Source organism: Otolemur garnettii, unplaced genomic scaffold, assembly GCF_000181295.1.
Source record: "Otolemur garnettii isolate 467f Iridium unplaced genomic scaffold, OtoGar3 scaffold00094, whole genome shotgun sequence".
NCBI lineage: Eukaryota > Metazoa > Chordata > Mammalia > Primates > Galagidae > Otolemur > Otolemur garnettii.
In genome coordinates this window covers 7,894,960-7,907,235 of record NW_003852489.1, presented here as the reverse complement: position 1 = coordinate 7,907,235, position 12,276 = coordinate 7,894,960, and the positions used below count along the sequence as shown (strand labels likewise).

The 12,276-nt window shown below is 55.2% G+C and overlaps 1 protein-coding gene across 1 annotated transcript; it reads right to left on the bottom strand.

The window, feature by feature from the left end:
* Positions 1-3,186: 3,186 nt before the first annotated feature.
* GAS2L2 (growth arrest specific 2 like 2) lies at positions 3,187-10,812 on the bottom strand. The gene is made up of 6 exons (XM_023516605.1): positions 10,428-10,812; positions 8,108-8,349; positions 7,209-7,316; positions 5,975-6,071; positions 5,168-5,399; positions 3,187-4,648 (listed from the first exon to the last, which is right to left on the bottom strand). The coding sequence occupies exons 1-6, from the start codon at positions 10,810-10,812 to the stop codon at positions 3,187-3,189; spliced, it is 2,526 nt and encodes an 841-aa protein (XP_023372373.1).
* Positions 10,813-12,276: the final 1,464 nt, after the last annotated feature.

Here is a 12,276-nt window from a genome sequence, read left to right as displayed (position 1 = left end):
CGCCTGCTGCAGCCCCCGAGCCGGCCCCGCAGGGGCGAGGGCCGGGCTGTGCTGGGGGCCACTTCCCCGCGGGACTGCGGGGCGGGGAGCGGGCGGGAATAGAACTGTGATGGTCCGGGCCTCAGGTGCCCCTCAGCCACGCACTCCCCCATAACTGCTCAGTCCCTCGCCCCGTCTGTCTTCCTGGGACAGCGCCTTCAGTGCTGTAGTTAGTGCAGTACCCGGCCTGGCCCGAAGGGGCGCCACAGCCTTTGGGGATTGCGGTGCGCGTGTGAAATGGAGGGCGGGGGTGCGGAGACGCTGCCTTGGCCAGGCCCCCACCTGTCTTATCCGAATGTGTCTGTCTTTGCCCGGAGTCTTCCCTTCCTGTATCTGTCTGTCCCAGCGTCTGTCAGTCCTTGCCTGTCTTATCCGCCCTCCAGCCCCCCTCCCAGCCCCCACCAGCTCCGCTCACAGGGCTCTCATTTCGTCCATCCCCTTGTCGCAGATCCTGGCAGCTGCTTTATGAGGCCAGGCCTTCTGACTGTCAGCATCACCGGCACAGGGAAAGAGTTGCGGGTGGCCCAGGGACCACAATCCAGGGTTCCCGGGATTGAGGTCCCAGATCAGTCAGGGGGAGAAAGCGGAACTCTCCCGCTCCCAGGGAGACCTCCCCACCCAGCAGCCCCCAGAGACACAACAACCTACCTTCCAGCCTTAACTCGATGGTCCGTCCCTGCCAGGTGCCCCTCACTCTCTTCCTGACCCCAAAGCCAGTCACCCCCTGGGTTAAAACTTTTTTTTCCCCACAAGACTGTGGAGAGGGAATCCTCTAAAAGCTAGATTCTTTTCCACGATGCCAGGTTCCAGTTCTCTATTCCCTTCTGCATCTGGTCTGCCAGGTTGGGGGATGTTGAGTCCTGGGGGCTGGTGGTGGGCAGGGTGGTGCCAGGAGGGGGGCGGGTTATGCCAGGGAAGACTAGCTCCCTGTCCTACCCTAATCTGACTACCCCAGACTCTGCCTGCCTCAGATCTCAGACTTCCTTGATTAATCTGGGGAGGAGCAGAGCCAGAAAAGAGCATTATGGAGATTCCTGTGCTTGGGGAAAATAAACCTGCATCTCCACCTATAGATGGAGGCCCTCAGGATCTGACACCTCACTGTCCCAACACCAGTTGGCCCTATGCCCGAACTCACTCCGTCCCATTTTCTCCGGCTGCCTGGCCGGGTTTCTACCTCTCGTCACTGGAGCTGATCACTGTCAGTTTTGTACCGATTTAGAAATAACAATAATAATGAAGGTTCTAGGAATGGCCTGAGGGAAAGCTGGGGGACTTGGAGGGAGGAAAGAGTGGTGCCCTGCCCCCTGGCCAAAGAAGGTTCTTCAGAAAAGGTACCAAGGTCCCTTGTTAGGAGGGGCAGATAGGACAACTCAGCCTTAGTTGATTTAGCCGGGGCTGCACCACATGGACCAGGAAATCAGTACAGAGTGGTGATGGAGAGGAATCTGGGGAAGGGGTATGGGTGGGGAATTTATCATCAACATCCAGTGAGAGAGGGAATTTGTGGTTCTCTCCACTGCTTCCCCAGCTGATCCCCACTCCCTCCACCCACTGAGGGCAGCACAGCCCTGCAGTGACTGCTCAGGCCTTGAGCGGTCCAGCGTTCTTGGGTTCTAGTCCCTGCTGTGCTGCATGACTTTGGGCAAATGACCTGCCCTCTCTGAGCCTCCCTCTGAAACAGAGGAGGTGGCTCCCCTTCTCCACTCTTTGAAGTGGCTGGGAGGGTAAAGAAGAGGGACTGCCCTTTTTATCTCCTGCACTCTGGTCCCCTGGTTCCCAGGAGTCAGGGTGAGGGATGGCAGCATCTCATGTGCCCCATCATCCCCAACTCTGAGGCATCTGAGGTGGGGGTGGGGGACCAAGTACCCCCATGGGAACCATTGGAATGTATCACCTGACAGGCCCCCTCCCCACTCTGCTTCACCCCAGGTCTTGGATTTCAGGTCCCTCCACCCCCATTCTGAGTCTTTGTCTTTCCTTTCTACCCACACCCCCCAGGGTTTCCCACCACAGGGTCTGGAAGTGTATGTGACGCCCATTGAGCTGTTATTGGAAGTCAGATTAAAAATCAGGGAGTGTTTTCCCTCGTTTCTGTATAAAAGTGTCAGCTCCGTTCCTCATGGTGGAAGGGGAGGGATCTCTACAAAGCCTGCCTGCTGAGCTCTGTGTGAAAGAGGGGGTGAAGGGGGTGAGGTAGCCCCTCTCCCAAAGCCCAGGTTGACCAGGAGGTAAAAGGGGAAGAGTCTGAGGCTACCTCCTTTCCACCTAACCCCAAATATTCCAGCTAATGAAAACCATCCAGAAGGGAAGTATAACTTCCCACCTGCCACTGTCTCTGGAAAATTCCTAGAATAGGACTCAATCCCAGCTTCCCCTCCCTCCTACTCCCTGTGGCTGCTCAGTGCAACTTCTTGGATGTAGGGTGTGTTAGGAATGCTCTCAGCCATCCCTCTTGGCCCTGAGAGATCTCACTTCCCAACCCCAAGAGCAAAGCTTTGAAGTCCGAGCAAGGGTGGCTTGCAGGAGCCAGTGTGTTGGGATCAAGGATGAGGCGGCCTTGTCTCCGTCCGTGGTGTCCACCAGCCACTTCTGGGAAAGATGGCTGTCTGCTGATATTGTGTGAGCCTCAAGAGGATGCATCTCTCAGCCCCACACCCCAGCCCTTGTCCGCATCCCCTCCAGTGGGATGACATATGAAGCTGCACCTTCCTGATTGAGGAACTCAAGAAGCTGAGGTGTCAAGAACACACCCACACGTCTTTAATAATGTACAGGACTTGCAGAAATGAGGGGCACAGCTGGAGGACAGAGGCCAAGAATTTGGGGGAGCTGTTCTGGGGGAGGGCAGCAAGATACAGAGTGCCCTCTGGCCCCCGCCTTCCTCTAGAGTTGGAGTTGTCTTCTCTTTTTTTTTTTTAATTTTATTTTTTTATTATTTTTTTGTTGTTGTTGCAGTTTTGCCAGGGTTGGGTTTGAACTCACCACCCTCAGTATATGGGGCTTACACCCTACTCACTGAGCCACAGGCACCACCCAGAGTTGTCTTCTCACTGCCTCTTGGCCTAGGCCCTGTCTTGACATGGCAGCTCCTGCAGCTGTGAATCCAGGTGTCCTTGCTTCCCTCTTCACAGCACCCTCAGACGCTCAGACCCAGGACTCCTCTTCAGGTGGGAGTGGGGCTTGGTCAAACTGCTGCGGCCCATGGCCAGCCAGCAATTTCTTCTCTTTTTCTTCCTTCTTCTCACCTGCTGGCACTGCAACCACTTGAGAAGCCTCACGTCCCTTGCCCAGCATGGCTCTCAACAGCTTGCCCCTGGGGGGTGCCCTGACTGGACCCAGATAGAGGTAGGCTAGTGGCTTAGGGATCCTTGAAGGGCACTTCTCAGGCCTGTGGTCTCTCCGAGGCCGGATCCTGGGCCTCAGCTTCAGCTTGTAGATGGAGGGGACCCTCTGGGGTTTCCGGAGGGTCCTCTTACCCTTTCCAAGACATGACTTGGCTTTGTCAGAAATGGGGTTTGAGGGCACAGGTGCAGGGGCTCCCTGACTGGCCGACACAGTAGGGGCTGAGCGGTCCTGCCCCCTCTGAGGTGGGACCTTCCTCGTGCTGGTCCTCTTGGCACTCAGGCTTGCTTGTGTCCTTGGTCTACTCTCTCGGGCTCCCAGCCTCCCCTTTGGGGTTCCTGGGCCTGTGGTAGCAGCTGGCTTAGGAGAGCATATTGGGGCTGCCTTCCAGGCTTCCATGTCCACTTTAAGGAGGGGTGGGGAGCCCTGAGCCAGTTCTTGGATGACTCTGTCATAAGGACTCCCAGGCTCAGGCCACTGCCCACCCAGGCTGGGGACATAGACTCCACTTCGAGGGATGATCCCAGGTCCTGTGTCCTGAGGACAGGCACCTCCCACATCTAGCAGCTTCATCTTGGCCAAAATCTCCTCTTCAAGGCTGTGGTAGATGGCTTGCTCCTTGGAACTGCCCAGGCCCAGGGGAGTGTTCGTTCCCTCAGGCTTCTGGTCTTTGTGCCTCACTGCCACAGAGCAGTCCTCATGTCTGGACCCAGCCAGGTCCCCAGAGATGGGCCTTAGTGCGATGGGTCCTCTCCCAAGTTCTGTCCTGGGAACTCCATGTGCAGTACTTGGAAAGCTGCCTCCTGGTGTGGGGGGGCGGGCAGGGGGCAGCCGGATGGGGATCTTGGTGAGTCCTTTAACAGGGGATGGAGAACAAACAGGTGCTGGCTCACTGAGCTGGGAGGAAGCACCCCGGGCCTCATCCCACAGTGGCAGCCTGAGCCCGAGGGGCTTGGCTAGGCTAGAGGAGCGAGGAGGGGGAGAGGGTCCTCGTGCTGATGTTCCCTTGGTGGTGGCCTCTGGGGCTCGGAGTCTTTGGGGGGTTGGGGTCCCAGCAGGGGTTCCCTGGCTGTCTTTTTCCTCATGAACCCAAGAGGTAGGAGTCCTTCCCCTGGGGAGTTCAGAAAGGTGTCTTCCCTCCCTCTTCCCAGACGAGGTACACCATGGGTCTTGGCCCCCATGGATGAATGAGGATTGGGGGCTGGGTGGGCTGTGCCCAGCTGGCAGCTGCCTCCAAGATGGGGTGAGAGACCTCTCCTGGCACCTGAAAGGGAGAATCACAAGGCTGGAAAGGGAGACTTACAAGGCTGGCAGGGTCAGCTAGTGTAGTCCCCTGGCTCTGGGAAGAGATGGTCTTTCCCAGGTAGAACAACCAAGGCAGCTAGACTTCATGTTGAATGAAACCCATGGCAGCCATTGTTTAAGTCTATGCTCCCTGTTCCCTGTGTAGTAGAGAGAAGAAAGCCTGGACCCGGCCTGGGGTCAGATCTTTTAAGGGATGATCCCAGACCAGATGTCTGACAACCAGGGGTCACTAGTCTGGGGTGGAGTGGGGTGGGTCTTAGTCTCTGCCTTACCATGAAATGGCAGAGAACCTTGGATAAGTCTGTTCCCCGTCTGGACCTCTACCTCCTCATTTATGGACAAGATGTGTAACCAGACAATCCCAAAGGCCCTGGTGATTTCTCAGTTCTGAACACCTGAGGTCTCTCTATCTTGGAGTGAGGTGAGGTAGCCGCTGAAAATGTGGACACCAAAGGAAAAATAGACTCTTCCCGCATACCTGAGAACCCCTGTCCCTGCTCCCTGCTCCCTGCAGGGGCTGGGTGAGGAGATGGTGGGGGGTCTCAGCTTTCGGCCTGAAGAAGTGTATGTCTTCCAGTCCACGGGGGGCAGTGGGCTCTGAGAGCGGCTGATGGTCATTGTAGGCTGGGGGTGTGAGGGGCCGTCCTGCACCCTCACTTCATGCTGCACCGGAGGGGTTGGGGGCTTCAGGAGGCTGCCCGGCTTGTGTGCTACCAACATTGTCCCCCCAGAGAAAGGAAAGAAGGGAAGGGTTCAATTCCTGCTGATGGGGCCCATTGTCCCGCCCCGCCTCCCCGCAGCTGCCCCCTGCCTCTTATCCCACATTAAAAACAGTGGGACCCACAGTGGCAGCACCAGAGTTTCCCTATAGGGGGCATTTACTGGACGCGACCTAGCCAGAGGCCTGGCTGGGGAGCTTGTTTAAAGCTGCGTTTGTATGGTAGGTCCACAACTTTTACTTAGAGTATATGCTTATTTCGGTGGCTTGAGGTGCTGATAGAGATTATAGAAGAAATAAGACCTTATAAGTCACGTTTGGTGGCACCACTGTGGACCCCAGAGCCTCTGCCGGGAAGCACCCTGACCAAATGCTTATTCTGCGTGTGTTGTGCACCACCTCGTGGCTATAATTAGTACTGCACCGTGACTGCCCAGCTAGGGAATCTTCCTCCCTCCAGCCTCCCCCGCCCCTCCCCGCGCCCCTCTGCCTCTGCCCCCGCCGCCACTGACAAGAGCTACACCTCTCCAACCAGCCCCACAGAAAGAAGACTCTTAGGGGACTCACAGAGGGACGTGCACCGACAGGGGTCATGTTTGTCCAGGTAATGGCCCAGCGTGTCCCAGCCGCCCCCCACACGTACCATCACGTGGTTCCGGAGGATCTAAGGGGGCAACAGGGTGAGGTTGAGGGCAGGACAGAGGGCATCCCCTTTTCCTGGATCAGCTTGCAGGCTTCCGGCGCGCACTCAGGGATACTCCCATCCATGTACTCACACACAGATACTCCCTTGTAGGGTGTAAGATTGGGAATGTGCATAATTTTTGCAGCCTGAGTGTCCTCCATGACTGGCATAGAATACCACGTGTTGTCAAGGGTGGGCAAACAGAAAGTTGCCCCACAACTAGACAAGGGCTCTCACAGGCATTGTGGGACATGACCCCAGAGTACTTTTTCTCTCCCTGCGCTAAAAAAGGTTTTGCCCCTACTTGTACCTGAGATGGGGGTCTAATGCCACTGGCTCTGCCTCTGTGAAATGCATGAACCAGCCTGCGGTTCTCTACCTGGAACTCTACCCTGGAGCAGGGTCACATAGTCTCACCAACCTTCAATTTCCTCTGTTGAAAACTGGGGCCATAATTTTGCCCCTAGCTACTTCACAGGGCTATCTATCCCCTCAGGGTCCAGGTGAGGGCCTAGGGAGCTGGCTCAGTGGTGGCTTGTGCACAAGAAAAGGGCTTGGCCATGCTTCGAGCTGCTGGCCATTAGGTCAGCAGTATTACGTTCCCAATTGGGGATACAAGGCCATGCAGGTGTACACCCTTGGGCACAGGGGCTGGTGAGGCACAGCCAGGTACTGGGGGACATTTCAGACATGTACTTACTCTGCAGAGTGCACCCAGCCAGACATGCAAGAAGGGGACTTGGGGGTCCATGTGGCCAGGGCCACACACTGAACTCAGACTTGGGATTCCCAGGTCTCTTGCTCTGACCAAGCCACTGGAGTGAAGCAGAAAAGCAGAAGTACCCTTCTCCATACCCACCACCACACCTCACCTGGGGACACCCTCTACACTAGGCCAAGTTTCAAGTGATGGAGGGCTGCGGTTCTGGGAGGAGGGGATGGACTTGCCAACTTCGCCAGAAATCTCCTGGAATTCTCCCAGGAAGAGAAGGGAGCTCCAAAGCCTGATGGTTTGGGGTGATTTCTCGTCATTGTCCTCAGGTCTGGGCTAGGTCCCATGGAAAGAAACACTATTCTGATGATGCTAGGAGCCCTTTGACCCCTAGCTGGACTTACCCGGATGAAGATGTGGGTGTTGGAGTCTCCCACTCGGTACTTCCCCTCAGACACCTTGACCATGGAGAACTGCACTGGGCACGTGCAGTGGCTCACGAGGTTCTGCACCTGCAGGACATGCGCAATGAGATCAGCCCTCTCCTCTGCTCAGGTGCCCAAGCCCCGCCCCCCATGCTGGGTCAAACTAAATGGGCGGACTGCCTGGCCCAGAGCCACTTCTGAGGTTCCTGCAGAGATCAGGCTGGGGACTGAGAAGCAAGAATAGAGAAGATCGATTGTAAGTGACAGAGAGAACGAGATCTGCAGTGGTCACTTATGGACCAGGGTCCTTGGGGGGTCAGCTGATGGGGGCAGTGGAGTGCAATGGCTAAGAAACCCCCCTGAGCTCTATTTTCCCCAGTGGTGGAAACGGGGTTAGTGAGAGCTAACTGCCATGAAGCACCCGCTCCGTGCAGGACTGTTCCAAGCACTTTGTAATGTGCTGGCTCATTAATATTCATAGCTCTCACGGAAGGTAGGTGCATGACTGTCCCCCCACTGTGATAAGGAAGCACAGAGAGTATAAATTATCTGTCCAAAGTCTCATAGGTATGAAGTAGTGGCTAAAACTTGGAACTAGGTTGTCCCAGAGGGTGCCAGAGACTGCTCTTGAAAACCGTCCCATGAGAGTGAAATGAGGGACGTGTAGAGTGCAAACGGGGTAATGAAGCCACAGCCATCACTGTATGTTGTTAGCGTGAAGGCTCTGAGCTTCCGGAAGGTGACTTGCCAAAGCCACACAGTGTGATCGAGTCAGAGTGGAGACGGGAGTTCAAGAGCCAGTGCCCTTCCAACAAGGGCTGGAACGGGATAGGGCAGCGGAGGGGAGTAAGGGGTGCAGGATGAGGGCAGAGCCTCACCATCTGGTCCAGGTTGCGGAAGTGGCACCGCCTGCGCGCTGGGGGCTTCAGCGGCGGAGGGTCAGGCGCCGGCAGGGCCAGCTCTCGGCGCAGCTGGTCGTCAATCTCCTCCTCCAGCTGCACCAGAGTGGGCGCCGCGACCCCGAAGCGCCAGGCCCGACGGCCCACCTCCAACAAGCAGAGCACCACGTTCTTCACGTTCTTTCGCAGCACCAAGTCCTCGGTCTCGAACATCAGCACCTCTGCGGGGGCAGAGGGAACATGGGGGCGGGTGTGGGGAGTGGCTAGGGTCTCAGGATCCTGGGGTGAGGTCAGCCCCCTCAGGAGGGGTCTGGGCAGAATTGCTCAGATCTTGAGAACACAAAAGGTGGCTCATAGCACAGGGCCCCCTTCTCAGGTACAAGCAGGGGCAGGAGATAGACCCCCATCTCAGATACAAGCAGGGGGCAAAACCTTTTTTAGCGTAGGGAGAGAAAAAGTACTCTGGGGTCATGTCCCACAATGCCTGTGAGAGCCCTTGTCTAGGCTGGGGGTGGAAAGCGGGCTGGATGCTGCACACAGGAGGCCCGGGGCTCCTCCAGTGTCCCCCAGGCTGAGACTTGGCTGGACTCTCAGCAGGGGACCTCTTCTTCCCACCCCCCACTCAGCCTGCCACGATGTGTCCAGGAACAGGAAGCAGTTTCTTCTACTTCCTACCCATGCCTCTCACCCGAGATATTCACCAGGTACAGCAAACTCAATCCCCAGCCCAGTCATAACCAGGCAGGGTTGAGTACAGGCTTTGGAGCCAACAACTAAGGTGGAGTCCTGACTGTCCCGCTACCAGCTTTATGACCTTGAGCTGGTCCCTGGACCTCAGTTCCCTCCTCTGTAAATGGGGATGTTGTCATGGAATTGGTGTGAGGACTGGATGAGCTGATGGCAGTTATGCACTGGCTGACAGTGTCTGGCACAGGGAAGTGCTCCTTGAACACAAGCTCCTATTAGCCTTCCTGTCCTGCTTCCCACTGCCATGCCACCAGCCAGCAGCCCAGGCCTCGCCCATGCCCACTCTCTCCCTCAACACCTTTGGCCTGGAAGATGGTTTAACATTCCATCTGGGTCTGAGGCCAGCTAGAGGAGGGATCCTGACCTGTCACTCCAAAGTCCTACAAGCCCCAGCATGACCAGCCCCTCCCCCTCTCCTTGTACTCTCCTCACCAGTGCGGATTCTCCCAGTTATGCAAACACAGTGCCTCCTTTTTGGTGCCTTTGCCCTGATCCCCTGCCTATATTTCCCTTCCCCCCAAATTTCTGTTTATTTCTCAAGACTCAGCCAAATCTCCTTCCACTACAGGGTATCCCAAAAGTTGCCCATAAAGTCTCCATGCATAGGGAAAATGGGAAGTTGTAGCTAAATGTACCTTTATTTACACAATATTCATTACAAAATTTTACAAAGGGGTGGCCAACATGTAGAGATATTTTGTAAATATTTTGTAAAAAAATTTTTTTTGAGACAAGTCTCACTCTTGTCATCCTGGGTTGAGTACCATGGCATCATAGCTCACAACTTCCAACTCTTGGGCTCAAACGATCTTCTTGCCTCAGCCCCCCAAGTAGCTGGGACTACAGGCATCTGCCACTATGCCCGGCTAGCTTTTCTCTTTATAGTAGAGCTAGTGTCTTGCACTTGTTCAGGCTGGACTCCTGAGCTCAGGCAATCCACCCGCCTCCAACTCCTAGAGTGCTAAGATTACAGGCAAGAGCCATGGCACCCAGCTGGTAGTTTATAAATTTTTGTAATGAATATTTTGTAAATAAAGGTACATTCAGCTGCAATTTCCCATTTTTCCTATGTATGGCAACTTTATGGGTAACTTTGGGACACCCTATATGCAGCCTGTCTCGGCTCCCACTTCCACCTCATCAGGTCTCTGTCTCCTCCCCTGGGAGCCCTGCACCTTTGCTCCGATCACAGTGAGCTGTGATTTACAGATCTACTCCTCTGTCTCTCTTGCTAGACCGTGAATTCCTTGGGCACTGGGCTTCATTCCTTTCAGTTCTTAGTGCCCTGCGCAGTGCTCAAACAGAATAGGTACTCGATTTATGTTTGTTGAGTGAATCATCAACAAACATTTATCAACATCAACACATTTATTTATTGAGGATTTACTATGAGATGGGGGAAACAAGGCATGAGAAGAGATGAGCTAGCCCAAGGCAAATCTGCAAAGGGGACCCAGGCTTCTGAGCTCAGATCTAGTCTATGTCCCCAAGAGGGGATGAATGGCTCCCAAAATAAGGGCCTGGAATGGGGGTGGGGGTCTAGGGCAGTTACCTTGGATGCCCATCTCCTTGCGACACCACTGGATGAAGTTGGAGACATTGTCCCTGGCCTGGAAGGTACCCGGCTGGGCGGCCTCATTGCAGGAAACCCCAGCCTGGGGCATGGGAATCCTTTGAGCTTGGGCAGGTGACTCAGCCAGGAAGGCCAGGGCAGCTGCAGTGATGGCATTGGCATGCCGGCACAGCACCAGGCCTGTCTCCAGCACCGGCAGGAAGTTGGTCACATCGATGTCCAGCCCATAGAGATCACGAAGCCACTCGGCCAGGTCTTCTTTCATGGCTTCCAGGTACTGCTCACTGGACTTGAAGGGCCGGATACTGCGCACAGGAGGCCCCAGGGTCCCGGGCCTCTTCCAGTGTCCTCCAGGCTGGGACATGGCTGGACTGTTAGCAGGAGATGAGATGGGCACCTCCTCCTCTCCCACTGCTGCCTCTTTACTCCTGCCACCTGCTGGGTCTTAGCTGCTTATCCCTGATTCAGAGCTTGCCTCTGGCTTCAGCCGCCAGGCCAGGCCCGGTCCCCACTTGCCCACATTCCTCAGTCTCCGCCAGAACTTTCCTGCTCAATGGCTGTGCAGCAACCTCACTCTGCAATTGCCCCGTCTGTTCAGAGTTCACCGAATCCCAGGGTGGGTGGAGGTGAGGTCATTGCTGTCTTTCCAAGGGCTGGACAGGTCAAGCTGGCTGCCTCCCACCCTCCACCGGCTGTGAGCCTGGCGTGGCTGGCGGCCTCCCCACTCTGCTTTCCTCTCCTCTCCTTGGAGACAGCGGCTGCTACAAACACTCCTTTTTAACCCTCTGGCAGGCAAGGACTGCCCTGCAGAGCCAGGGAGAGTGAGGAGAGGCGGGAGCTGGCTTCTTTCACTGGGCTGACCAGGTGCAGGCTGCCAGGGAATGGGGGGTGAGTGGGGGCAGGGTCGAGAGGGATTGCCCCTTGGTGTGTAATGAACATGGGAGGGTAGGGATAAAAGAGACACAGCAATGGATTCCAAAGACGTGAGTTTAGCCCTAAGTCCCCATGTGACCATCCTGTATTATCTAGCCTCTCTGTGCCTTAGTTTCTCAACTGTAGAATGGAAATAATAATATCTACCTCTCTGTGATATGAGGAATGAAGGAATAACATATATGAAATTATCAGACCATCAGGTCTGGGTGTGTCCAGCTCTCAGTGACTCACGGGTAGGGTGTTTAGTACCTTGCCTCTCACTTTCTCTGGACAACTGCTCTGTCCCTCACCCTAACCATGTGACAAATCATAGTACCTCACCCGCAGGGCCACAGAAATGCATTCATGCAACAAACATATCTTGAGCACCTACCTTGAGCAGGTACTATTGTAATAAACAAAAAAGACCATGTCCCTGACCTAATGAGGCTACTTACATGTTACTGGGTGATGGAGAACAGATAATAAATCTATAGTAAGTCAGATGGTGATTAGTTCCAAAGAATGGAATAAGAGAATAAAGGAGATGAGGACGTGCATGGAATTTCCCAGGAGGTGGTCAGGGAAGGCCTCAAGGATAAGGGGATATCACAGCATAGACCTGAGCGGTCTATGAGTGAGGAGGTGAGCCCTGCAGCTGTCCGGGGGAAGAGTGCTTGGGCAGAGGGAACGGTCAGTGCACAAGCTCAGAGGTAGGAGCGTGCGTGGCTTATTCTGAGAACCACAAAGGGAGGAGGACAATGAGGCAGAGAGGAAATGGGGTCCCAGATCCTGCAAGGCCTTGTAGGTGACTCTAAAGACTGGCTTTTTTCCTCTGAGATGAACAGTGCACTGTAGTGTTTGGGGCAGAGAAGGGATGTGATTCAGGCTGCTATGTAGAGAAGAATTGCAG

Bases quoted from the DNA above. Each gene is read 5' to 3' on its own strand.
- GAS2L2 (XM_023516605.1), bottom strand. From the start codon at position 10,812: ATGTCCCAGCCTGGAGGACACTGGAAGAGGCCCGGGACCCTGGGGCCT. The intron at 7,317-8,107 runs GTGAGGCTCTGC...CATGTCCTGCAG, and splicing joins TCCGCAACCTGGACCAGATG to GTGCAGAACCTCGTGAGCCA. The intron at 5,400-5,974 runs GTGAGTCCCCTA...CAATGTTGGTAG, and splicing joins CTGTCGGTGCACGTCCCTCT to CACACAAGCCGGGCAGCCTC.